The sequence below is a fragment of the Patiria miniata genome, unplaced genomic scaffold (genome assembly GCF_015706575.1).
Source record: "Patiria miniata isolate m_02_andy unplaced genomic scaffold, ASM1570657v1 HiC_scaffold_19, whole genome shotgun sequence".
Taxonomy (NCBI): Eukaryota; Metazoa; Echinodermata; class Asteroidea; order Valvatida; family Asterinidae; genus Patiria; species Patiria miniata.
This window is the reverse complement of record NW_024037057.1, coordinates 620509-647792: the sequence shown is the minus strand read 5'-3', so window position 1 is coordinate 647792 and position 27284 is coordinate 620509. Positions and strand designations below refer to the sequence as shown.

Below are 27284 nucleotides of genomic sequence, written 5' to 3'. Positions count from 1 at the left end.
AAGTAAATTTCTAAGTCCACTTGCGATTTCCGCTCTCCGGCCGCCATATTTGTCCGCTTTAGGGAATGAACAACGCATCGTGACGTACTTCTACCAGTGACTTTACTCCACGAGCAGGGTCTGTGGTGGCTGACCTGGATGAGCCCCGAAAATGACGTCAGAGCTAATCGAACGGCACGGGTCTAACCCGTTTCGAGCAAGGTGAGCTAAACGAACGCATCAATTGCAAGGTTGTTTGCGACCATCATACGGCAGTGTGTGTTCACTGTACGTCACTGACGCTCCTTGACGTATCTTACTCTAAGTCCCCGTCTTTTATCAAGGATCAGATGATTTGTGCAGTAGATGGAAAGTTATCATAAAATATTGATGAGAAGTGGCAAAGATAGCAATTATGTACATGTCTGGTTGTCACTTACAGAGCTGCCGTGCCGCTGTCTTTGGTAAATTGGTTAAAGCTATATAAATCTCTTTCATAATTAATCACGCTATATAATTGTTCGTTTCTGCCATGTCGGGTAATTAGGGAATTAGACGAGGCTGCTACGCGGCGCGGGTCAATTACTGCTTTTAATATCTTTATTTGTTTTTAAGTCGCCCTTTACAAGGCTGAACGGAAAGATCATGCCAGGAGTTCCGCAGAGTTGTTACACGTTAATTTTTCCGCGGCTAGTGATGTTTCCCTTCTGTGGAGTGCTTCGCCCCCTCTAGAAAAAAAAAGAAAGAATGCGACGCCAAAGGTTCTACATCAATTTCAATTTAGTTGACATTTATTTAGAACTCTGTAATAAACCAATACAAAGTGAGATAATATAAATATAATACAGTAATATACGAATACAAATGTGAAGGTTATAACCACCAAAAAAAGCCATATGTTTTTACTCTCGTTATTTAAATTAAGATTAATAGACAGCGAAATAAAGAAAAGAGTGTTATAGGAGATTACAAGGCTACATACATTGGCCAAGGATTGTAGGTGGAACAGCTCGGACACACTATCCGCTACGTTCACAAGTACCTCCTCAACGGCAAGGAAAGCACAGTTGGGGGTGACCGACCGACGCCATCTTGCCTGACTGCAATTTTGCCGCGACGCGCGCGGCCGTGCCATGTACCCGCATGTACATAGTGCAAATCCCCTGGTGTACGTGCGTCACACACAAGGAACGGTGCGTGTCAACCAGCTAAATGTCCCGCCCCTGGGACGTCGTTGCTAGGTAAAAGGGCGCCCTCTTTCGTTGGCACAAGGAGCCCATACAACGTAATTACAAGAACAAAAACATACATGATCGGACGCACAAACAAATGACAAACAAAATCAACGTAAGCCGTATTATAAACCAAGCTGATACAAGATTAAAGAACAAAAAAAATGCACAAAAACAACAATGGAAACGAAAGAAAGACTAAATAGTGAATATTGAAAGAAAACCAAATAAATGGTAAGGAAGGGAAACCTATGATACCTAATTATAGTCAGGTGGATAAGATCCAATTTTTGACAAGATCGGGACCGACGAGGATAGCTAGCGGTGTTGAAGTCCAGTCCATTGCAAGTCCTCACATTTCCGCACAACTCCATCGCAAACGCTACAATCTCATTCAAGTGATGAGTCACATATATTGGCAAAAGCATCCATTCGTTATTGTTCATCAAATGTTACTTGTGACTGGACTTGTTTATGCAGTGATTTTTTTGACCGTACTCGTGCTGGACTCCACGACACTTATTGCTGGAGTGTGTGGGATTGGAGAGGCTACTCGCTGAATGTCCCAGTCCAGTTGCAAAATACCGATTTTAACCCTGACTCGATTTTACCCGTGACCCGGTTTTACCGTTCACACAATGCCTGTTGATGATTGATATGCTTTTGAGACCTGTTGATTTTGAGTCTGGATTGTGGCACCTCGGCCAAGGGAAATGATAACCAAATTATACGTTCCTTTTAAAGGGCCAGCTCCAGTGAACATGATGCGTATTAATACAGAAAGCCATATTGGCTTCCGTCTTGTATAAATTTCAATTTCCCGAAGCCGAGGTGGCACAATGTTCTTTTGGAATTATCAGGTCTCCAAGGCCAAATACACCACCACAAATTCTTCTAAGGTTTAAAATCTGTCTAGCTGGTCACTGCCGGACACTGGATTAAATTTCATAGTTGTTAACCCTAAAGGGGCCGGGTTATTTTGACCATCTCTCAGCCCCGCCCCCCCCCCCCCAAGATCTCGGCCATCGAGTGACGAAACATTTTGAAATTCAGCACATGCATAGAGCAACTCTTCCTAAAGATGCCCAGGAAATTTCATGACTATAGGTCAAAGGGTTTTGGAATTATGGCTAATTAATTATTCATATGTACGAATGGCAATTCTGCTCTGTGTACACGACGTATATGCGAAAATTCAGTTTTCACGGCGCGTAGCGCCGGAAAAGTTTTCGCTACGTGCCATCCCGTGGTCCGATTTTTTTAGAAGCTATCACGGAAAATGTTAAGGGGGGGGGGGGCGGATTCCGCCCCCCGGCCCCTTTAGGGTTAAGTCGATCTTTGAGTAAATATTTCGTATAACCTTTATATAATGAAGTCTGTTATCATGGTAGGTCATCTTGGATATCTCTAGAATTAGGCAGCAGGCCAAACCATAAAACAAGTATTTGACGGTAAAACTTGATCATTATCGGGTCCGTCGCCGGACTACAATGATTTGCTCGCACTGTTGCCCTCTGCTGTCCGAGGCCAGCTTAGCAGCCATTTTGGAAGTCATATTAAAAGAGAAAGAGTATAATATGAATTCACTGATGACTAAATCCGTGTGCGACCCGTGTGCCGTGGTTCATGGGTTCGAATCCTGCCCGTGGCAACATGGTGCTTGGGCTCTTGAGCAAGGCTCTTACCTTTACTGCTTCTTCCGTCGGATGGGACGTAAAGCCGTAGGTCCCGTGTGTTGTGTAATGCACGTTAAAGAACCCAGTAACACTTATCGCCAAGACAAGGGGTTTGCCACAGTGTTTCTGGCAGTGGCTGCGATAAGCGCCGAAGCACCTTGTAAACCCTTATAAAGTGCTAAATAATGGCTCTCATAAAACATCAACTTTATTTACCTTTCTTAAATAACAGACATAATTTCCAGCGCCTTGAGTACCTTATTGTTGGTAGATACGTGCGCTATATAAGACTCCGGTATTATTATTAGTAAACCCACACTACTTTTGCACTACATCACTCGTCATATCTTTGTAGGAATTATGTTTGAGAACAAATAATGTACATATGCATGTACGTGTGGTAATTACACCGATCTTGGCGGCCACGTTCTCCAAAGATAACGAGGTAGGATCACGCCGTTGTAGTTGAATTTGGAATTGTTTGTACTAATATAATATGTTCTTGTCTGCCTCCGGACAGGCAGGTACTCATTACGTCTTATATACGGGTACGGCCAGCGTATTTTTTTTCTAAGAGGGTTGGGGCCAAGTGATGCATAAGTCAATTGTTATTATCAGTTTCCACTTCTCGAAGTAGCACTAGTCTCCTTGTGTGCTGTAAGAGTATCGAAGCAATCAATCTCCCAACTCGTGTGGTTTTCCCGCCAATATTGTTCAGGCCACGCGCGGGAACCTCGCATGAAGCGCGCCATTACGCACTTGTTTTAAACTAGTCCGGTTTGTTGGCGGTAGTTGCACGCAGTCGAGGACAATCCACTACGCGCCGATATCGGTACGGTGCGCTACCGACTGCCAGACCTTCACGTTGGGACAAGTGTGAAGGGAAAAATGCCGCATACTCAGCCGAAACATCTTTAAGCTGGCCGATGCAAGGTGTCTATTAAAGAAAGGGTTTCAAACTCTATGAATATCGAAACTACTGAATTATTCATGACATGGCGCCAACCGTCCTGGGAATAAAATGATTGCATACGGCCATCTTGGTAGCCATATTGGAAGCAAAAATTGAAGGGATTGGTAAAAATGGATTGACTGACTACTAAAATCCACATCTGTGTATAATATTGCTCATCCAAAAATATTATTGGGCACACATATATAATGTTTATATCCTGAAAGCCATATTGGCGGTCACTTTGGATATCTAATTTATCTAAGGATAGCGGGTGGCATCATCCAGATTCGGAATCAGTAGGTCTGAAGGCCAAGAAATTATCAAGAAATATTGTTGTGCCGATAGAGGAGCATCTACCATGAAACTATTTGTAGAGCAGACTTTAGGGGAGCAACCCATCTACGTACGGTATGATAAAAACGGAAGAGCTCGACTCCTTCGTCAAATAGACCAACCTGACTTGTGAAGGCAACTAACCCGCAGGCTCCCTTAGTGTAATACCTGTCCAAAGATTTGATTGATGAATGAGTCCACACACGTACACAGACAAACAAAAACCTAGTTTGTGTGACAATTTTGTATTATTCGCTAGAACACCATTATTTTGCTAATAAATGATAAATCAATGATTAAATACCGTTTAAATAGGATTGCATATTGTCGCTAAATGAGTGACAATCAGAGTTGCAGGTAATAAGCGACTTCCCGATCCTAATCGTCTCCTGGTATGTTTCATTAAGAAACGTTTATTCAGCATCAGACTGAATCTTTCAACATCCAATAAAAGCAGCTTGTAACGGGTGGGGTACCACACGAAGCATCATTTGCCCACGGTGAGCTGACAGGGACAGATTGTCATTGTAGCATCGTAGCGAATGTTGACGACTTCAGCTTTATCTTCGTACAAGAAGTCAAGAAAGGTGTGTCCTAATGCGTCGATATACTATCGGTAAAATTTGTTCCTTCCGGCAGCTGCTCAGAAACGCTCTGACGGTAAACTGATCATACACACTCTGAAGCGGATCATGGGCACCTGTTTCCGATTCACAAACATTTTGAGAAAATTACATTTTGATACAAAACCGTACGTGTTTAGTACATGTGTAAGTCGCCATCCGTGTATTCAAATCTTTGGTTTTCGAACAAGCTATCTAGACTGATCCCTAGATCCACTCGCGGTGAAACGACGCAAATGCGAGGGAGAAACACTCAGTGATGTATGCTACTCTTTAGCCAGTGCAGGTAGTGAGCAACAGTAATTCTCCTCAGTTTTACAGACCTATCAAGGAGTACTCCTGAAGAGACTGCTGAATCCATCCAAATAAAAACACTAACTATACGCACCAAATTGGAAATAAGCATCAGCAAAAACATTAACCATGAATACAACTGATGAACACAATGAGGAACCAACTGTGGAGAAGTGGGTGTGTCAGATCATGGCAGCAGAAGGAGTTATTGGTGTCTTAGGGAACCTCTTAGTGTGCTACGTCATCCTACGCGTCAAATTCTTACACAACATGACGAACTACCTGCTGGTGAATTTGGCTGTTGCTGATATGCTGGTGAGTCTGCAAGTATTCTTATATTATTCAACATCAGACTGTCCGCTTATTGCTCTTGCTCCAGTTAGCCACGGCGTGAGAGACTTGTACTGCAGACTTCTGGCATCGAGGTTTTTGGCATGGGCATTGTCCTATGCTTCTGCCTACAATCTCTGCGTGGTTACATTAGAGAGGTACATTGCCATAGTACACCCTCTACACTATTCGAGGAAACTCACAACAGCACGGATGGTTACTTTAGTTGCTCTGATGTGGGTGATATCATTTCTGATATCTCTACCTCTTCTATTCACAGTCGAGCCAAGCAATGACCCTAATAGGATTTGCTCAGTGACAATTCCTCATCCTTTATTTTCAATTCTACTCAGCATATGTGCATTTTTCGTTGCATATTTGTTCCCCCTAACTTTAATGAGTTTGGCCTACTACAAGATGCAGGTCACTCTCAAACGACAAGCAACAGTCCTGAAACTGCATCATGCAAGGGCAGCAGCCTGTAATCTTGTGATTGCTAGACAGAACCTGGTCAGCATGCTTAAAACTGTCTTGGGAGCTCTCATTGTCTTATGGACAATGGATTATTTTGCTGTTCTTCTCTGCGTGCAGACAACAGACAAGGCTCAGTTCTCGTTCTGTGGATCAAAGGTTTTCCGGTATATTAGAATTTTCGCTAATTTATTGTTTAATTTCAATTCAGTCATCAATCCCATCATCTATGAGTTTAAATACAAGAAATTCAGGCAAGGCCTCAAGGTAGCTTTTTGCAGCTGCTCCAAAAGGCAGGGCGGTAACAGAGATGATATTGAGATGGCACCATTATGACTCTCATGGCTGGGGCCGAAAGCTTCTGAAGGAATGCAGGATCTATAGTAGTACTATAGCATTAACTCGCCAAGGTTGTGCAGATAAACAATCTGCTTTCATTCAATAACAAATGACGTGCTTAACGTTGAAAAAAAATACTGTATGGTGATTCTACAGGGGAAGCATTTGTCTTTACTCCATTATCAACACACATTGTGTGGCAAAGTGATAGCCAGACGTGCACAATTATTGCATTTTGTGCCACACTGATCAACTCCTGATTTATGGAAGTTTTTAATCATCCTCAAAATTATCCGATTCTTAGTATATATAACGTGTACCCAGTGTGGGATACGCCACTGAAAATCAGCCTTCAATTTGCAAACAATATACTAACGCACATGATGATATACATGCTTACCACTAGCACGGAATTCATATTGCTAGATAATGAAAGGTTTGCGGAAACACCATGTGCGAATGATTTCTCAATTAACAGAATGGTTCGGAAAAGAACCAGAGGTATAAACTCGACGTTCCGGTCAGTATACTCTGACCGTCTTGGAGAGTCAGGAACTCTCCTGAAGACGGTCAGAGCATACTGACCGGAACGTCGAGTTTATACCTCTAGTTCTTTTCAGAACCATTCTCTTAGTTGAGAAATCATTCGCACATGGTGTTTCCGCAAACCTTTCATTATTTAGTATCTCCACCATGCAATGCCTCAAATCTTACTCATATTGCTAGAAACGTGTTCTTCTTTAAATATAGAGGGGAGCCTAGTTTCATTGATAGCGGCTGGTTTCAAAGCTACCATAAAATAAAACAAGTAATACATAGCAGGCAACTTTGATGTTGTCACGTGGGCTATACTTCTCGAAGCATGCCATTCAGAAGTGTTTGCGATGAATTTTTTTTTTCTTTCCAAAATCATTTGTACATTGTGTGATTATAATTATGTTCATCAACCATCCATTTTCCGGGTAGTGGTATGTTATTTTTTAACCATTTTACCGACTTCAAATTTCCAACATTTTAATATTATTATTTTTTTAATTCAATGCTTAATATGAACATACGCTGTTGCTTTTTTACTTTATTCATCAACTCCCGATTAATTGAAGCTTAATTTCAATCATCTCCTACAATTTATGAAATTGAACGAAATAGTGCATCCGGGATGTGTTTGAGTTTGGTTCTTCATTAAATAGGGGAAGTTGAACACTAGAGGACAATAATATGGTCCCCAATTCCCGAAGCTCACCAATTTGGCGATGTACATATGGGAGGTCTTTCTAAAAAGTTAAGAGTACAAACAAAAGAGGGACAATAGGGGATCCCAGACATTTCAACAAAATGAAGAGAAACACTAAAGGGAATCAAAGAAACAAATTTGGGGAGAAAGAGTTTTGATAGTGTGAGTAAAATGAGTTTTTTTTTCAAATGTTATTCTTAACTACACGAAAACAAAATAATGTCCACAGTAGGTATATGTAACGTAAACATGCAAAGACAAACAGTATGGACTTAATGACTTTGAGAGAGGTGTTCATGATAGCATGCACTGTACAGGGTGTCCCAATAATTGTCCCTCTAGAGGGTGTACATAATTCTCGTAATATATGGGGGGGGTTTAATTTCAATTATAAAATTTATGAACTCAAACATTTTTTTTTTCTTGTGTGAAGTTTTCGTCAGATTCAGTTCAGTGGTTTTGAAACAAAGGTAGTTAATGTAGCACTAATCCATTGTTCTTCTTTCCAAGTTTGACAATACAAGGTGTCCCACAAAAAGTCCCTCTCAGACATGTAGAAGCGTTTGAACAAAACAAATCATTGTAAAGCATATTTAGCGTACTATTTTCAGTAAAATGTCCTTCGGATTTGGTTTACCGGTTTTCCAAATAAATATGTTGTATAACACAGTGCCATTAACATTTAGCTTAAATTGGAGAAATACTATTGTTGACATTTCACATTGTGAACTGTGCCTATTTGTTTTGTACATAATCATATTTAAACGTAACAAAGGAGTGTCTCAAACAGATGTTATAACTATTGAAAGTGATTCAGGACATTCAGACAGGGGCGGGCCTGAGAAAACAGAAACACATTGTGTACGCTCTAAATGTAAGCGTTGTCAAACGCGTAATCACGACCATTATGTCCGTTTGGTCGATTATGTCCGACAAATTACATCCGACGACCGATTATGTCCGACCCATTGTGTCCGACTGCCGATTATGTCCGACCCATTGTGTTCAACTGCCGATTATGTACGACCCATTGTGCCCGACGGCCGATTATATCCGACCCATTATGTCCGACGATGGGATACGTCCGACCTATTGTATTTAGATGGTCGATTACGCCGGATTCATTCGGTTGTGTGCTGACATTATTAAATTATTGCTGGATTGTAACTGCAGATATTCGGCTATAGGGCCATCGCAGATTGGTAATTTTAAAAATTATAGGTAATTTTTAGTAATTTTTACTATTCAAAATTAAAGAAGGAAGTCCATAGGATCTAGCTCGGTGATTAACAATCAGATTTTGAGATAATAAGCGACTTCCCACTCATCGTCTCCGACATATTTCATTCAAAAAGTTTAATAAGCGACAGACTGAATCTTCCCAGCTGATAACGGGTAGGGTACCACACAACGCATCAGTTGCCCACATTGAGCTAACAGGAACACATTTGCATTGTAGCATTGAAGCGAATGTTGATGACTAGAAAGCTTTATCTTCGTTCTAGACAGAAATTATTATAAGGTGTTTCCTTGTGGGTACATTGGCATACTATCAGTAAAATAGTTTCCTTCCGGCAGCTGCTAATGTATGCTCTGACGGTGCACTGATCACATTCAATTTGATGCAAGATCATAGCCACTTATTTCCCGATTTGAAGACGTTTGAGACAATTGTCAGTTTAATACGAAAAGTTTAGTACATTTGAAAATCTTCATCAGTGTATCAAAAAATGTGGTTTTCGAACGAAGTATCTGGACGGTTTCCGAAATCGATTCGGGTTGAAACGACTCACATTTGATGGATACACTGTCACCAATTTCTGCTCTCTCTCTCTTAAGCGAGCAACAATAACTCTCAAGTTTTAATAGACATACAAAGGAATGCTTCTTAAAAGACCGTGGAATCCATAATCAGAGCATCCTAACAAACCAGTAACTGTACACACCAAAAAGTTTATAAATAAGCATGAATGCAACTGATGAACACACCGAGAAACCAACTGGAGAGAAGTGGTTCCGTCAGATCATGGCAGCAGATAGCCTTGACCAAGGCTCTCAGCTTGTTCCCCAAACGAGCTTGCTCCCACTACATACACCGCCCGCCGCGCGCCCCCGCCCGCCCGCCGCGCGCCCGCCGCGCCAGCTAGTTGCATTGCCGTTTGCCTCAACGACCCTTGCATGTGCTTTGGCTGCACGTACATATGTACGCCCCACAAACACATCCGTAAACAGCAGTACGTGCAGTAGGTCGAAGCGGATGACAACCTTGACCCAACCATAGCGAATTTCTTATGTGTTTCTTTATATTTTCGGCCAAATTCGGCCGAGAATTTCTGATGCGCATATATAACACGATATCCAATCAAAGCCCGTAAACTTTGACCCACGAGATACATATTTGCGTTTGCGTGGCAAACCCTGTCCACTGTACTCAAAACTAATGTCCACAGTCCAGGTTTTTCATCTCACTTTCAAACCATTTCTCCAGTTTTTTTCCAAACAAATGAAAATAAATTCACATACGTACGACATATGTATTTTAACGCATACGTACACATTTATTGTATGCCATACCTACGACATACATACAACTAGTTGTAAGTATTATGTCATATGATATGCGAGTCATAAATACGAGCTACTTAATACATAGGTCGTACTGTGAAGTCGAACTCACAAGATTTGCATATGTTAGACATAATCGACATACAATTCATTCGTACGAGTTAAAATGTATTTACGACATACTCGTATGAGACATACGTCGTACCCTGTCGGCACATTAGTCGTAGTACGACATATGTCGTACTGGCACCGATCGACATATAAGTCATACGTACCGTGCGATATAATTTATATGTCGTACCATGTCGACATAAGTCGTGCGTACGGCATATAACTTATAAGTTGTACGTACTCAGGAATAAGTTAGCTGAAGGAGATATCATGTCCCTATTTACCGTGCAGCCTAGTGGAAACAAGTCGGTTGTACAGATTCAATAGTGTAAGAGCTTTTTTGGCCGCTGACCGAGAACTTCAGCGTAGCGTGTTTCCTTTTTTATTTCATTTTCGCCGACCCGAACTATGACTTTTTAAACTAATTTTTATAAATATTATTTCAGAGTTTATTTTACATTATTATTACCACAGGCAGTCAGGTTTATTAAGTTTGGTTGTATTTTGCAGTATAATAAATATTTTTTTAGCCATTATCCAATGAGAGAAGACTATTTACCATAGTGCGTACTAATTATCATATTAAGCATATTACAGTTGCGTCAAGGCTGTCATCCGCCTCGACTTACTGATGCTTTTAGTCAATTGCAAAACTCAAAAAAGTTTGGCTGAAATTATAGCCTCAACAGTCGCTATGAACTAATTCAATGATTACCTGTAGACTTCAAATAAAGTCAACTTGTAAGTCCACTTGCGATTTCTGCTGTCTGGCCGCCATATTTGTCCGTTACTAGGGAACGAATAACGCATGCGTGAGGTATTTCCACCAGTGACTCTGCTCCACGAGCAGTGTCTGTGGTGGCTGACCTGTGTGAGCCCGAAAATAACTTCAGAGCTAATCGAACGGCACGGGGCTGACCCTTGTCGACCAAGGTGAGCTAAACGAACGCACTCAATTTACGACCATCATACGGCAGTGTGTGTTCACTGTACGTCACTGACGCTCCTTGACGTATCTTACTCTGAGTCGCCGTCTTTTATTAAGGATCATAAAGATTGATTTGAAGTGGCAAAGATGGCAATTATGTACGTGTCTGGTTGTCACTTACAGAGCTGCCGTGCCGTTGTCTTTGGTAAATTGAGTAAAGAGATGTCAGTCTCTTTTATAATTAATCACGATATCTTATTGTTCGCATCTGCCATGTCGAGTAATTAGGGAATTAGACGAGGCTGTTTCGCGGCGTCTTTCAATTACTGCTTTAAATATCTTTATTAGCTGTTTCGGTGTACACACCGAAACAGCTCTTGTTTTCGTTAAGATTTTTTTTTTCTTTTTTTTTCTCCTTTTTCGTCTACCAGTCCACTTTTGCACTTTTTTTTTAAAAATCCGATTGATTTCAGACTTGGTACATACTAAGAACACCACCCACAGATGGTCCTAGAAGAAATTCGGGATTGTGACGTCATCAGGTGTCGGGTTACGTCACATTAAAGATGCATTTTCCCCATATGTTTTGTACACGTTTTAAAACACTCCAGTTTGGCATCTTCGTAAATCCGATCGACTTTAGACTTAATTCATAATTAGACCACCACCCACAGATGGTCCTAGACGAAATTCGTGATTGTGACGTCATCAGGTGTCAGGTTACGTCACATTAAAGATACATTTTTCCCTTAGGGTTTGTACATGTTTCATCGCCGTTTGTTGGTTGGTTGGTTGGTTGGTTTGTCAGTTAACAAGATAACTTAAAAAGTTATGGACGGATTTTTATGAGCAGTTTTAGGTGTACTCTTTTGTATTAGTACACATCAATTAGAGTGGTTTCTAGTTCCAAAATGTAATGTCATCTCGGCATCGTCGGGGTAATTTTATTCAAAGTGGCCGCAAACAAGTTGACTGCTTTAACATGAAAGACTAGCTACCCTTTTAAAAAAACATATGAATAGTCTGGCACACTTTCTTGTGTACATTTCAGGAAATGTCTAACCTATTTATACTGTCAGCGGCTTGTGAAAAGCCCAGTTCGGCCACAATGACCACAATTGTACGTGATCTTTTATTTGAATACAAGCACTTTAATTAGATTAAGTTTATTATCTTGGAAAACATTTTTTTTTTTTTGGGGGGGGGGACAACATTGAACGCCACGGAAGGCTGATGGAGACTTTGTGTGGATGTTTTATAGCAGCGTCTTGGGGCGGCCTACCAACCAGGATAATGTTCTGTCGCCCACTGTGCAATACTAGAAATCCATTGTGAAACTCCAAATTGCAATACCCTCTGTCAACGTGTGAAGCCTTTGATGAGAATGTAAAGATGCACGACTGCAATTTGATGAGGAGAGTCAGATTGTGCAACCAGAAATAGTTTCGACACTTTTGTATATGTATATTATTAGTTTCTGTTCCAGCGACCATGTACGTCCAGTGTATCAAACTGCCCTGCGTCTTTCCAAGAAATGTGCACAAATATATCAATTGCAGTACAAATTGCAAGGACATCAAAGATGTTTCAAGAAGTTTTACAGGCAGGACATATAGACGCACAGGCTAAAGGCCACCTTAGTGGCCATTTTTGGAGTTGTATATAGGGAAAAGAAAGTGGATGTGAGAGGGGAATGGTAACGACAGATCCACTGACAACTCACACACATGTTCGGAAAATCAAATGGCAGCCGTCTTGTAAAGGCATCAATTTCCCAGAGATGCCGAGGAGGCACAGTGTTCTTTGGAATTAGCAGGTCTCCAAGGCCAAATACACAACCACAAATTCTTCTAAGGCTTAAAATCCGTCTATACGGTCACTGCCGGACACTGGATTATATTTCTTAGTTGTAAAGTCGATCTATGAGCAAATAATGTGTATAATGTTTATATTATGAAGGCTGTCATCATGGTAGGTCATCTTGGATATCTCTAGAATGATACAGCAGGTCAGAAACCACCACAGTAAAGCTTGGTCATGATCCGTCACCGGATGAACCTGGCATATGGCAAAAAAAATCGGAAAACACAGGCCGAACAAAAATACGTGTCCAAAATCTAGGCCATACTGCAGTTACACACATGTACATGCAGGTACAATACACTTCATGCCCAATTTCCGGACACCAATTCCTGCTATATTTTCGATTCTAACAAATTTTTTACGATGAAAAAAAAGGCCAGTGTTTTCATAGCATAAAACGCCTGAATTACAGTTAGAGTAATTGAGTCATCAACAGAAAAGTTCACTTCTTACTTGAGAAAGTCGAGGAAAAAGTCCAAAGGACAAGGGCACCGTTCATGCAGGGTGCTTCAATCATGTCCATGATTCAACCACACAACTCCATTACTCCACTTGCATTCGTACGTGGGGAAAAATCAGGCATTATCGTCTTTCTCTTCCAACAAATGCCAGTGAAATGTTTTGCTAATGCTCTCTTTGCTATCCTCGAGATAATCATCATGATTTTCAAAGCATTGCATTTTGTACAACTTAATCTGAAACCTCCGAAAATCGCACAACATAATGATTTTATCCACTGGATCGTTCACAAGGCTACCCGTTCCCGACTGGTCATGTGCTAGCAGACGGTACGGTGCGGTACGTACGCTGGTACCATTGCATATCTTCTTTGTACAGTACATATGCACGCACATGCGACACAATGATTTTGTCCATGTCCCCTGTCAATGTTTACTCTTTTGTCCAGCCGGAAAAGGCCCCGAACTGTGTTATGGCCTTTGTTTCCATCGTTGAAACACTCCAATAACGACTGGTGAAAGAGATTGAAACTACGTTCGCGATGATTTTAACGTGCCATTTCCATCGACTTTTCGTCGTCTTTTTTTCGAAATTATGATGGAAATAAAATAACATTTTGTGAAAAAAAATAGTCACAAATTTCAAATTTTGTGGGACACATTGTAAGAAAATCGGAAAAGTTTCATCTCTGCCGGACAACAATGGTTTGCTCGCACTGTGGCCCTTTGCTGTCAGCGGCCAGCTTAGCAGCCATTTTTGAAGCCATATTTAAAGGACTGAAATAGTATATATGAATTCACTGATAACTAAATCCGTGTGCGACTCGTGTGCCGTGGTACATGGGTTCGAATCCTGACCGTGGGAACATGGTGCTTGTTACCATTATTGTTTCGTCCTTCGGATGGGACGTAAAGCCATATGTCCCGTGTGTTGTGTAATGCACGTTAAAGAACCAAGTAACATTTATTGCTAAGAGAGGGGGTTTGCCCCGGTGTTCCTGGCACGGTGGCTGCAATATGCACCGCAGCACCTTGTAAACCCTTATAAAGTGCTAAATAATAGGTCAAATATTTTGTTACTTATTCTCATAAGCGTTATTTACCTTTCTTTAATACTAGACATAATTTCCAGCGCCTTGAGTACCTAATTGTTGGTAGATACGTGCGCTATATAATACTCCGGTATTATTATTATTATTAAACCCACACTTCTTTTGCACTACATCACTTGTCATATAATTGTACGAATTATGTGCGAGCACATATTATGTATACTAGTTATTATATGCATGTACGTGTACTTACACCCATCTTGGCGGCCACATTCTCCAAAGATAACGAGGTAGGATCATGCCGTTTTAGTTGAATTTGCAATTGCTTGTACTAATAAAATGTTTTCTGGTCTGCCGCCGGACAAGCATGCAGCTTACCCGGTACGTCTTATATAAGTGTACGGCCAGCGTATTTTTTTTAAGAGGGTTGGGGCAAGAGTAGCGAATGCATGGATTTGTAGCAAAGCAATCAATCTCCCAGCACAGGGGGTGCGACTGGTGTGGTTTTCCCGCAAATATTGTTTAGGTCACGCGCAGGAACCTCGCATGAAGCTCGCCATCACGCACTGGTTTGAAACCAGTCCGGTTGTTGGCGGTAGTTGCAAGCAGGCGAGGACAATTCACCACACGCCGATATTGGTACGGTGCGCTACCGACTGCCATCCCTTCACGTCCGGAGAAGTGAGAAGGGAAAACTGCCGCATACTCAGCCGAAACACCTCCAAGCTGGCCGATGCAAGGTGTCTATTAACCGTAAAGGGGCTGGGTTATTTTGACCATCTCTCAGCCGGGGGGGGGGGGATTCCGTCCCCCTCCCTAAGATCTCGGCCATCGAGTGACGAACAATTTTGAAACTCAGCACATGCATAGAGCAACTCTTCCTAAACATGCCCAAGAAATTTCATGACTATAGGTCAAAGGGTTTTGGAATTATCGCTAATTAATTATTCATATGTATGAATTGCAATTCTGCTTGGTGTACCCGACGTATATGCGAAAATTCAGTTTTCACGGCGCGTAGCGCCGGAAAATTTTTCGCTACGTGGCAACCCGTGGTCCGATTTTTATGTTTTTGGTATCAAAAGATGCGCAAAGCTCGAGGCTAAAAAGTCATAACAGCTCGGGTCGCGAAATTTTTTTTTAAGAGGCTATCGCGGAAAATGTTGAGGGGGATTCCGCCCCCCCGGCCCCTTTAGGGTTAAAGAAAGGGTTTCAAACTCTATAAATATCGAAACTACTGAATTATTCATGACATGGCCCCAACCGTCCTGGGAATAAAATGTTCGCATACGGCCATCTTGGCAGCCATATTGTAAGAAATATTAAAGGGATTGGTAAAACTGGATTGACTGACTACTTAAATCCACATCTTTGTGTAATGTTCCTTATCCAAAAATATTATTGGGCACTCATATATATTGTAATTGTATAGATATGCTAAAGGCCATACTGGCGGCCATCTTGGATATCTTATTGCCCCAGGGATGCCGAAGTGGCATTATCCAGATTCGCAGTCAGCAGGTCTCAAGGCCTAAAAACCATCAAGAAATATTGTTGTGAACGGTAAAACCGGGTTATCGGGTTAGCCGCTGGACTAGAACCAAAGTGCCGACAGAGGAGCATCTACCATGAAACTATTTGTAGAGCATGAGACTGAGGGGAGCAACTCATCTACGTACGGTATGATAAAAATGGAAGAGCTTGACTCCATCGTCAAATAGAGGTTGGCAACCGTTGGAAGGCAAGGACATCAACCACCGCACCAACCTGACACCCCCTGCACCAACCTGACTTGTCGAGGCAACCAACCCGCAGGCTCCCTCAGTGTAATACCTGTCCAAAGCCAGAGTTAAAAGACTGCATGAGTCTAGATCTGACTATAACAAGTCATTAAATACTCATTTAAAACTTTATGACAATTTTGTATTATTCGTTAGAAAATTTGATTAATGGTTATAAGGGAATGGAATCAATGATTAAGTTTACCTTTTAATAGGATTGTTTATTGTCGCTCGATGAGAGACAAATCCGTGATGCAGATAATAGGCGACTTCCCATTACTAATCGTCTCCTGAAATATTTCATTAAGAAACGTTTAATAAACAACAGACTGAATCTTCCCACATCAAATAAAAGCAGCTGATAACGGGTAGGGTACCACACGAAGCATCAGCTGCTCACAGTGAGCTTGAGAAACACCTGGGCATAGTTGCATTAGAGCGAATGTTGACGACTAAAGCTTTATCTTCGTCCAAGAAATTAGTATGAGGTGTTTCCTGATAAAAAGTGCTTGGACATACTATCAATAAAATCTTTTCCTTCCGGCATCTTCTCAGAAACGCTCTGACGGTTAACTGATCACACAGACTTTTGGCGGAACAAGGCCACTTGTTTCCGATTCACAATTTTATAGACATTTTGATGAAAAAAAGTACATGTTTAGGCCACATCAAGGCCACTTGTTTCCGATTCACAATTTTATAGACATTTTGATGAAAAAAAGTACATGTTTAGTACACGTATCATCATTGTATCCAAATCTTTGGTTTTCAAACGAGCTATCTAATCTGATTCCGATAGCCACTCGTGGTGAAACGACGCACATACGAGGGAGAAACAGTCAATGATCTTTGTTACTCTACAGTGAGCAACAGTAACTCTCCCCAGTTTCACAGACCTACAAAGGAATACTTCTGAAGAGACTGTTGAATCCATACTGATAAAACCAGTAAGAGTACGCACCAAAATGTAAATAAGCATCAACACAAATATGAACCATGAATGCAACTGATGAACTCAACGAGGAACCAACTGTCGAGAAGTGGGTGTGTCAGATCATGGCAGCGGAAGGAGTCATTGGTGTCCTAGGGAACCTTTTAGTGTGCTACGTCATCATACGCGTCAAATTCTTACACAACTTGACAAACTACCTGCTGGTGAATCTGGCTGTTGCCGATATGCTGGTGTGTCTGCAAGTATTCTTGTATTATCTAACATCAGACTGTCCGCTTATTGTTGTTGCCCCTGTGAGCAACAGCGTGAGAGACTTGTTCTGCCGACTTCTACAATCAAAGTACTTAGCATTTGCATTGACCAATGCCTCTGCCTACAATCTCTGCGTTGTCACAACAGAGAGGTATATTGCCATAGTACACCCTTTACACTATGCGAGAAAACTCACAACAGCACGGATTGCTACTTTGATTGCTCTGATTTGGGTGATATCATTTGTGTTATCTTTGCCTCTTCTATTCACAATGGAACCCAGCAATGACGCCAATAAGATTTGCTCAATCAAATATCCTCACCGCTTATTTGCAATTCTATTTAGCATATTTACATTTCTCTTCTCATATCTGCTACCCCTAACATTAATGAGTTTAGCCTATTATAAGATGCAGGTCACTCTCAAAAGACAAGCCAAAGCCCTGAACCTGCAACATGCAAGGGCAGCAGCATATGACCTTTTGATTGCTAGACAGAACCTGGTCAGCATGCTTAAAACTGTCTTGGGAGCTCTCATTGTCTTATGGACAGTGGATTATTTTGCTGTTCTTCTCTGCCTGCAGTCAACAGACAAGGCTCAGTTCTCGTTCTGTGGATCGATGATTTACCGGCATATTAGAATTTTTGCTAATTTACTGTTTAATTTCAATTCAGTCATCAATCCAATCATCTATGAGTTTAAATACAAGAAATTCAGGCGAGGCCTTAAGGTAGCTTTCTGCAGATGCTCCAAAAGGCAGGGCGGTAACGGAGTTGACGTTGAGATGGCACCATTATGACTTTTAATATATGGTTTATCTGGCTATATGGCAGTGTGGGGAGAATATATAACAAGTGTCATATCATGGTGCTTCTAGGCAAACGATTCCTTCAACCTCCGTCCATTTCACGGAGAGTTTCAGCAGTGAACAAAGCAAAAAAGCGTGTTAACCATAGATTGAGAAGTGATCCGCATGGGCACGTACGTACCTACATGATGAGATACATGCTTACCACCAGCACGGAATTCATGTTGCTAGAAATGAGTTCTTCCTTTTATATAGAGGGGAGCCTACTTTCATTGATAGCGGCTGGCTTCAAAGCTACCACAAAATAAAAAAAAAGTAATAAATAGCTGGCTGTTTTGATGTTGTCACGCGCATGTAATTCATAACTGTTTGCTATGGATGTTTTTTTGTTTTTTTCTCTCCAAAATCATTTGTACATTGTACGATTATTATGTTCATCAACCATCCATTTTCCGGGTGCTGTTATGTCATTTTTTAACCATTTTACCGACTTCAAATGTCCAACATTTTATTATTATTTTTTTCTTTCAATTCAATACTTAATATGAACAACGCTGTTGCTTTTTACTTTATTCATCAATTTCCGATTAATTGAAGCTTAATTTCAATCATTTCTTACAATTTATGAAATTGAAGGAAATAGTGCATCCGGGATGTTTGTGAGTTTGTATCTGCATTATAGGGGACGTTGAAAACTAGAGGACAATAATATGGTTCCCAATTCCCGAAGCTCACCAATTTGGCGATGTACATATGGTAGGTCTTCCTAAACAGTTATGAGTAAAAACAAAAGAGGGACTTTAGGGGATCCCTGTCATTTCAACAAAATGAAGAGAAACACAAAAAAATGGGTTGAAAGAGTTTTCTTAGTGTGAGTAAAATGAGTTTTTTTTTTCACAGGTTTTTATTAAATACACGAAAACAAAAGAATGTCCACACTAGGTATGTAACGTAAACATGTGTGTATTCGAAAAAAAAATAGTTTGGACTTAATTGACTTTGAGAGAGCTGCTTATGATAGCATGCATTGTACAGGGTGTCCCAATAATTGTCCATCTGGAGGGTGTACAGAATTACCGTAATATATGGGGAGGGGGTAATTCAATTATAGAATTGATGAACCCAATTTTTTTTTCTTTCTTGTGTGAAGTTTTTGTTGGATTCAGTTCAGTGGTTTGAAATAAAGGTAATTAATGTAACCTTAGTCAATTTTGCTCCTTTCAAAGTTTGACAATACAGTGTGTCCCACAACAAAAATGTCCCTCTTGGGGTTGAAGAAGAATTTGAAAAAAACAAAAAAACAACAACAACAACAAAATGTTATTTCTGTTTTCTTACAAAATCATTGTAAAGCATACTGATCGTATTATTTTCTGTAGAATTTCCATTGGATTTGGTTTACCGGTTTTCCAAATAAAGGCTGTTGTGTAACACAGTACTGTTAACATTTAGCTTAATTGGCTTTTTGATTAAAGCACTAAACTAAACAGGAAGAATACTATTGTTGACATTGCTCATTGTTAATTGTGACTATTTGTTTTGTACATATATCGTCTTTAAATGTAACAAAGGAGTGTCTCAAACAGATGTTATAACAATTCAAAGTGATTCAGGACATTCAGACGGGGGGGGGGCGGGCCTGAGAAAACAGAAAAACATTATACGCTCTAAATGTATGTGTTGTCAACCTTGGAATGGAGCAAAATATGACTGGTATTACATTATGGCCTTTGTTTCAAAACCGCTGAACAGATCCACCCTGTATATGTCACGGTAGTATTTATTGTGCGCCTCAAATTGTAATAATTGTTGGCTTAGGCGGCATTTTTCATTGTTTGTTTCCTTGTCTTCTTTGATTGGGAGGAAGATCAAGCCGCCCGACCCCCGGTTCTTTAATTTATTAACGGGGAATGCATCTTTAAATCTATGACTGCAATATTTATCTCGACATGAATGTTTGTAGATCTACACAATATAGATTCAGATGTAGCTTTTGAATATACGCATACATATGCCTTCTATACTAACTTACTTGGTTTCTTGGGAACATTGGAACATAAGTTATTTGACATCTCACACCTCAGAATAAATTTACTTCGTCAGTTGTCATGTTAGAAGTAGCAAAACACTAAAGTACGATTACAGTACGATGAGTAGTAACTGGAAGTACCTACCACCACTACCTTGAATTCAAGTCTTGTTTTTCAAAGAACTGTGGCCGACAAAATCATCGGGAGGTAACCCTTTAGTGCATGACGTCCACATATGAGGACGTTGTATTATCGTTAGAACCTACCCGCCCTATCTGAAAATAATTGCAATACTTGCATGATGTTTTATGTGCCTGTTGTCCTCGTTTGTGACCATCATAACTGTCCAAATTAGACAATTGAGGGCAGTAGATACAACTCATGAAAATGACAGCCTCTACCAGTTAAGTTTGTCAGTGAGTTCCCTTTGACTTTTTAGTTTGAAAGTCCTTTATTGGTATGTCATGTAGGCTTGCTGTTTATTTTAATATTATTTATAGATTCAGGAATACTAGGATACACTTTACTTAAAAATAATATGTTTTATTTAATATGTTTTATTTTATATATATTGCAAAACAAGTTATCCACATAATGTGGATGACAGCTGCAGGCGCGGATCCAGAGGGGGGGTTTTGGGGGTCAACCCCCAGCTCTGTCAAAAAAAAAATATCATACAAATTCCTAACAAATAAGTCGACCCCCCCCCCGTGACACCCCCAACAAATTATACTGGTATAATATCCGCCTGTTCAAAATATGGTACACCATTCTGTAGTCTAGTGTTTAATAATCGTCGAATTTGAACAGCGCCCCCTATTGAAACATGATTTTACGGAGGCCAAGTGTCTGGTGAAAAAAACCTGCGTACATTTTCAGATTTTGTTTGCTGATGAACCCCCCCCCCCCCCGCGACAATTCCTGGATCCAGGCATTCTGACATTGTATTCCTCGATGAGTGTAGGCTTAAATTGACCCTGTATTCATAGACTGTGACTGTGATTAAATGCATTAGAGTGTTGTTGGTACTTTTGTCGTGTCTTGACAACTCATTGTATAGTTTTAAGTACCGTAGCTTTGCAACTTTTAATGTATTTTACAGTATTGTGATCTTCGCTTTTTGTTCAAATCTCTATCTTTTGTGCACATGAATGTAGTGTATACGGAACATTTGAAAGCCTGACGTCATGTGTGTACATGTGGACACTTTGTAAATCCATAATTACAAACGCAAATTACCAAATTGTTGGAGGGACAAGGGTTGCAATTAGTAAGCCTACATTGACCCAAATAACTAGTTGTATTCAATGTAATAGCCAGTAAGTACTCTCAGGTACTAAAGAGTTTACTTTCTTCAAACAATACATCTGTTTTTCGTGGTAGGTATGATTAACTTTGGTATTGAATTATTGTCAAAAGTCAACATAGTGTAATAGTTGTGTATTCAAACTAGTTATGAGCTTGCGTGATTTTGCCAATGTGAACATTATCACCGCTATACTATACAGGATGAAAAAAAGAAAACGAAAAAGAAGTGCCCCCTATTTTTATTTTTTTTTAGAAGTTCTGCTTGTGGCGCTTTTCAGATCTAGGATATGAAAGAATATTAGTGAAAGAATAATTCAAATCGCTCATGTGCTTTTTCCAGTTGCGGAATTTTGATCAAAAACAACGTTTTTTTAACCTTATCCACAGATCACATTAAAGGTATGTGATATTTCAGCAAAACTATTCACATATCAAAAAAAAAAACACACCAGAACGCTCTCATGGCCATGATAACTGACACTTATCATAACATTTATTAAAAAAACCTGCTGCTTCCAATGTTCAAATAACATGCTTTATATTGTCAAGAGTCGATAGTCTTGCCCTGCCTTCTACTTGGCAACCATGGATACTTATGGGATCATACTGAATGCATTACAATGATACAACTGGTTTCATCTTAACTGAAATATCAGGTACCTTAAAATGTGATCCCTTGATATTGATAAAAACGTTTTTTGTGCTCAGAATTCCATAACTCGAAAAGTAACATCAATAGTATTAAACTCACCGAATCATCATGAAGACGGATGAGCCGATTACACGACCCTTCCGCCAAATACCACCAATTTGAGAAGGTAAGAATACACATCCGAGGTCCTCTTCAAGCTGATATATATATTGGAGAGAGCTGCAGTCCGTATGCTTCCCTAGTAGTCTTGGCCAGGAAGAAAGACAGCTTCCTACGCATGTCCGTAGACAAAACGAGACGCCTTTCCACTTCCACGCATCTTGGACTGCGACATGAGGCTTAATTCAAAATTAGTTTGTGAGATGTTTGGAAGGTCATAAATATATGCACAACACTTGGAGAAGTGTAAGACGTCACCGTGAATGTATCAACAGTTGTATGAACGCGTTATGCATATGTACAAATGCTCATTTATAGCACGCTAGCGGCGATCATCATCATCAATGCTTACGCATGGAATATCTCAGCCACGTGTACGTAATTACGTATTGCGCAGATCAAATTTGTAAAAAATGCGTGCAGCTTTTGTTTGCCAGCAAGAAATTCACCCCAAAAATAGGTGACCAGGGGTGGATCCATGAATGTTTGCAGCGGGGTGGGTGGTCAGAAAATCATTGCTGAAATGTAGACAGGTTTTATTGTCCGGACAGCGGCCGCCGTAAAATGTATTGGTGGGGAGGGGGGGGGGGGGGAATCGTACCATACTTTAATGGGGGGGGGGGGCGCCGTTCAAACCTGACGATGATTAACACTATATTACAGAATACAGAATAGTGTACAGATATACCCTAAACAAGCTGGATTTGCACAGGCTGACATTATTACCATTTTTTTTTGGGGGGGGGGGTCAAAGCAGGGGGGGGGGTAGGCATTGTTTTTAATGATTTTTTTTGGGCAGATCTGGGGGGTTGGATCCGCGCCGGGTGACTGAGATCAAAATGTTGATTGCATCAAGAAAAGAGAGAATTTAGAAGACCTGTACTCGTGTGCAGGAAATATGGTACGCACAAGAGAGCGGAACAGTGCTGCAATCCCGGCTTTTGGACGCGATTGCCCGAAACCCCTCTTGTTATAAGCGGTAATTTTCACACGGGCTGTCGCCTTCCAATTTAAACAGTTGAAAACATTTTCATTCTCTCCAGCAAAAGAAGGCAATGCAATTCATGTGGCATTGGAGAATCAGTGTAATATTTATGCCACTTTAATTACATTTTATAACATTTGAGGGCTTGTATAATGAACCATGCCGTGTTTAAATGAAAGGTTTGCGGAAACACCATGTGCGAATAATTTCTCAACTAACAGAATGGTTCTGAAAAGAACCAAAGGTATAAACTCGACGTTCCGGTCAGTATGCTCTGACCGTCTTCAGGAGAGTGCCTAAGCTCTAAGAAAGGTCAGAGAATACTGACCGGTACGTCGAGTTTATACCTCTGGTTCTTTTCAGAACCATTCTGTTAGTTGAGAAATTATTCGCACATGGTGTTTCCGCAAACCTTTCATTATTTAGTATCTCCACCATGCAAAGCCTCAAATCTTACTCATGCCGTGTTTATTTAACCGTGAACCGGTGGCGCACTTAGTCGTTCTTAAGCCACTTTATTGCACAGCTCCCTCATGCGCATGAATACAAGTAGGCAAACATCAACATCTTAATTCCTACTCCACTTTCTGTATGACGTATTTGCATAGTTAGCCTCAGTACAAGAAGTCATGGTCGTTATTTTTGGAGTTCCCCTGGGTGAGGGAACGATCATACGGCCGATATCCCGGCTAATTTCCTCCCCATCCAACCCTAGCATTTGCATTCCTGGTGCATAAAACAAACCCATTGCATAGAGCGCCCCCACAGATGGCAGGTCTGCCTTCCTCTGATACGCATGAGTAGACACCGTGTACTTATGTCAAAAACAAATCTGTCCTCAGTGAGGTCGCCTTATGCACGACATCTGTTTTCTATCATATATCTGTCATCAAGATGGCCAACTGAGATTGTTCACTTACAAGTGTATTTTTTTTTAGAACACGATGTAACACAAAATAGCGTCACCTTTGCTCCGAAAAACTCCATTTTGGGTGCGTTCGTTTAGCTTACCCAAGTTGACACGGGTAAAGGAAAACGGGTAAGCCACGACAGCCGGGCTAATGGAACGCTCAACCGCGGGTCTTATAAGTTTTAGATTTTATGCTTTCTAGTCAATTGCAAATCTCAAAAAAAGTTAGGCTGAAATTATAGTCTTAACAGTTGCTATTAACTGTTTGCTAGTTCCAATGATTACCTTTAGACTTCAAATAAAGTCAACTTTTAAGTCCACTTGCGATTTCCGCTGTCCGGCCGCCAATTTGTCTGTTTCTAGGGAATGAACAACGCATGCGTGACGTACTTCCACCAGTGACTCTACTCCACGAGCAGGGTCTGTGGTGGCTGACCCGGTTGAGCCCCGAAAATGACGTCAGAGCTAATCGAACGACACGGGGCTAAACCGTGTCGACAAAGGTGAGAACGAACGCACCCATTGCGAGGTTGTTTACGACCATCAGTGTGTGTTCTTTGTACGTCACTGACGCTCCTTGACGTATCTTACTCCGAGTCGCCGTCTTTTATTATGGATCAGATGATTTCTGCAAACCACTCTTTTGGATGCATCGATGGCGACACACGCATAAACTAAACATTCGCTCTACCACATTTGGTATAAAAATGTTCATTTTCTCAAAAGGCCGTGCCTAGGAAATAAGTGGCCGTAAAACGCATCAAAGTGTGTTTGATCATTTTACCGTCAGATCATTAATGAGCGGCTGCCTTTAGGGAAATGTCTTACTGATATAATGCCAATGCAGACATCTGAAAAAAAAATATTTCATGCTCGAAGATAAAGCTAGAGTCGTCAACATTCGCTACAATGCTGCTATGCGACTGTTAGCTCACTGTTAGCTTAACCGATGCTTCGTGTGGCACTCTACAGTTATCAGCCTCTTATATTTGATACGGAAAGGTTCTGTGGCCGATTAAACTTTGAACCTGCGTCAAGGCTTCAATGAAAGACGCGAGGATACAATTAGACCCCGTTCCGTAATGTTCCAAATACGCTTCTGTCAGTCTTTGAGATACGATAAACGACATGCCTTATTATGACAGTGTACTAAACTCGTGGGTTCTGGACCTCGGGAATAATTAGCCGATTTTCTGTTGTTAACGCATCACACAAGAAGATTATCTTCTACATGAAACTGCTGCTGTTGTTGTTGTTCTGTTAATGTAGGCGTACGTTAACATTTAGACGAAATCTAAAATAGTGCGAAAAGAAACGTAATTTTGTCAGTGTTATATATTCGAGGTTCGTATCATTTGTCGGTTGGTCTTTCTTTTGGGAGGGGGTGGTCTTTTAAAGTTCTTGGTCATTGTGAAAGTAAAGACGTAAAACACATACTCAGATAATACCATTGTCTGTTTCATCCATTATTCAGCTATCTTATTTGTTTTTATATTGCCACTATTTTGTACTGAGAGTTAGTTGATAAAGGTCGGTAACTGCTGTAGTATAATTGTAGTGAATTTTTTTTCGCCTTATGAGTGGGTGTTAACCCTATAATGGTCTACCCCCCCCCCCCCCCAAAAAAAAAAAAAGGTAATCAAAGCAGTAATTTTCCGTCAACCCGCCTCGTTGTCCCTAAATTACCCGACATGAGTAATGGTGACCGTAACCAATATTATATGTACACAGTTCATCAAAGAAAGTTGTTCGGCAGCTCTTTAAGTGACAGCCAGATATAGGAAGAATTGCTTCCGTTGCCACACGCATTAACTTCTCATTATAGCTTCAATCAAATCAAAAGAAGTTTGCTTTCTTGATAGGAAACATTACTTAACACTGAAAAGGCCGGGTTATTTTGACCAGCTCTCAACCGGGGAAAGGGGGGGGGGCGTTCCCCCCCCAAAGATCTCGGCCATAGAGCGACGACAAAAATATTAAACTCTGTACATGCGTAGAACAACTTATTATAAACATACTCAAGAAATATCACGACTATAGTTTAAATGGTTTAAGAATTATGGCTAATAAATTGCTCATATGTATGAATGATAATTCTGCTCTGTGTACACTACGCATATGGGAAATTCAGGTTTCACGGCGCTATACCGCCGGAAAATTTAGGCCCGTTTAGGTTTAAGGAATTTCAAATTTGCACTAAAGCCGAGGGCACCAGTGTGTATTTGGTTAAGAGGATTAAGAAAAGAAAAGGTCCTCAATTCATTCAATGGCTTAGCACTGACAGCGTTGTCGTTCTGTATGCCATATTGTCTTGGTACATTGTACTTGTAAATCAGGATTGATTCCACTGCTTCACAGTTGTACGATTGTTCATCAGTCAAACATTTCAGGCTCTTTGCTTTCCTTGTTGCAAAAACCCAAGTTCCTATGAAACAACATACCTCCATACTCCCACAATGGCACCATCTCTATGTCAACTCTGTTATTGCCGTGCCTAGAAAAGAAACTGCGAACAGCCGCCTTAATACCTTGCCTGAATTTCTTGTATCGAAACTCGCAGAGGATGGGGTTGGTGGCGGAGGTGATATAGAAGGCAAACACACAAAGTGAACTGTTGGTGGCGGAGGTGATATAGAAGGCAAACACACAAAGTGCACCTGTTGAACCACAGAACAGAAATATTAATAAGAGTTCCTAAGACGATTGTAAGCACGCTGACCAGACGGTTTCTAGCAATCACAAGATCATCCACTCAGTTCACAAGTACCCCCTCACCGGCAAAGAAAGTACAGTTTGTGGTGACCAAACGACGCCATCTTGCCTGACTGCAATATTTTGCCGCGAAGCGCGGCAACTGCGTGTACATAGTACAGATCCCCTGGTGTACATGCGTCACACACAAGAAACGGTGCGCGCGCGTCGCCCAGCGAAATGTATGTGTCCCGCCCATGGGACGACGTTGCTAGGTAAAATGGCACCCTTTTGTTGGCGCACGGAGCCCAT

General features: G+C 40.8%; 2 protein-coding genes across 2 annotated transcripts; both read left to right on the top strand.

The window, feature by feature from the left end:
* Nucleotides 1–5221: 5221 nt before the first annotated feature.
* On the top strand, nucleotides 5222–6229 carry LOC119725987 (neuromedin-U receptor 2-like). Its single transcript, XM_038197608.1, has one exon. The coding sequence runs from the start codon at nucleotides 5222–5224 to the stop codon at nucleotides 6227–6229; it is 1008 nt and encodes a 335-aa protein (XP_038053536.1).
* A 10991-nt stretch (nucleotides 6230–17220) lies between these two features.
* On the top strand, nucleotides 17221–18228 carry LOC119725986 (neuromedin-U receptor 2-like). The gene has a single exon (XM_038197607.1). It carries the CDS (start codon nucleotides 17221–17223, stop codon nucleotides 18226–18228), a length of 1008 nt encoding a protein of 335 aa, XP_038053535.1.
* Nucleotides 18229–27284: the final 9056 nt, after the last annotated feature.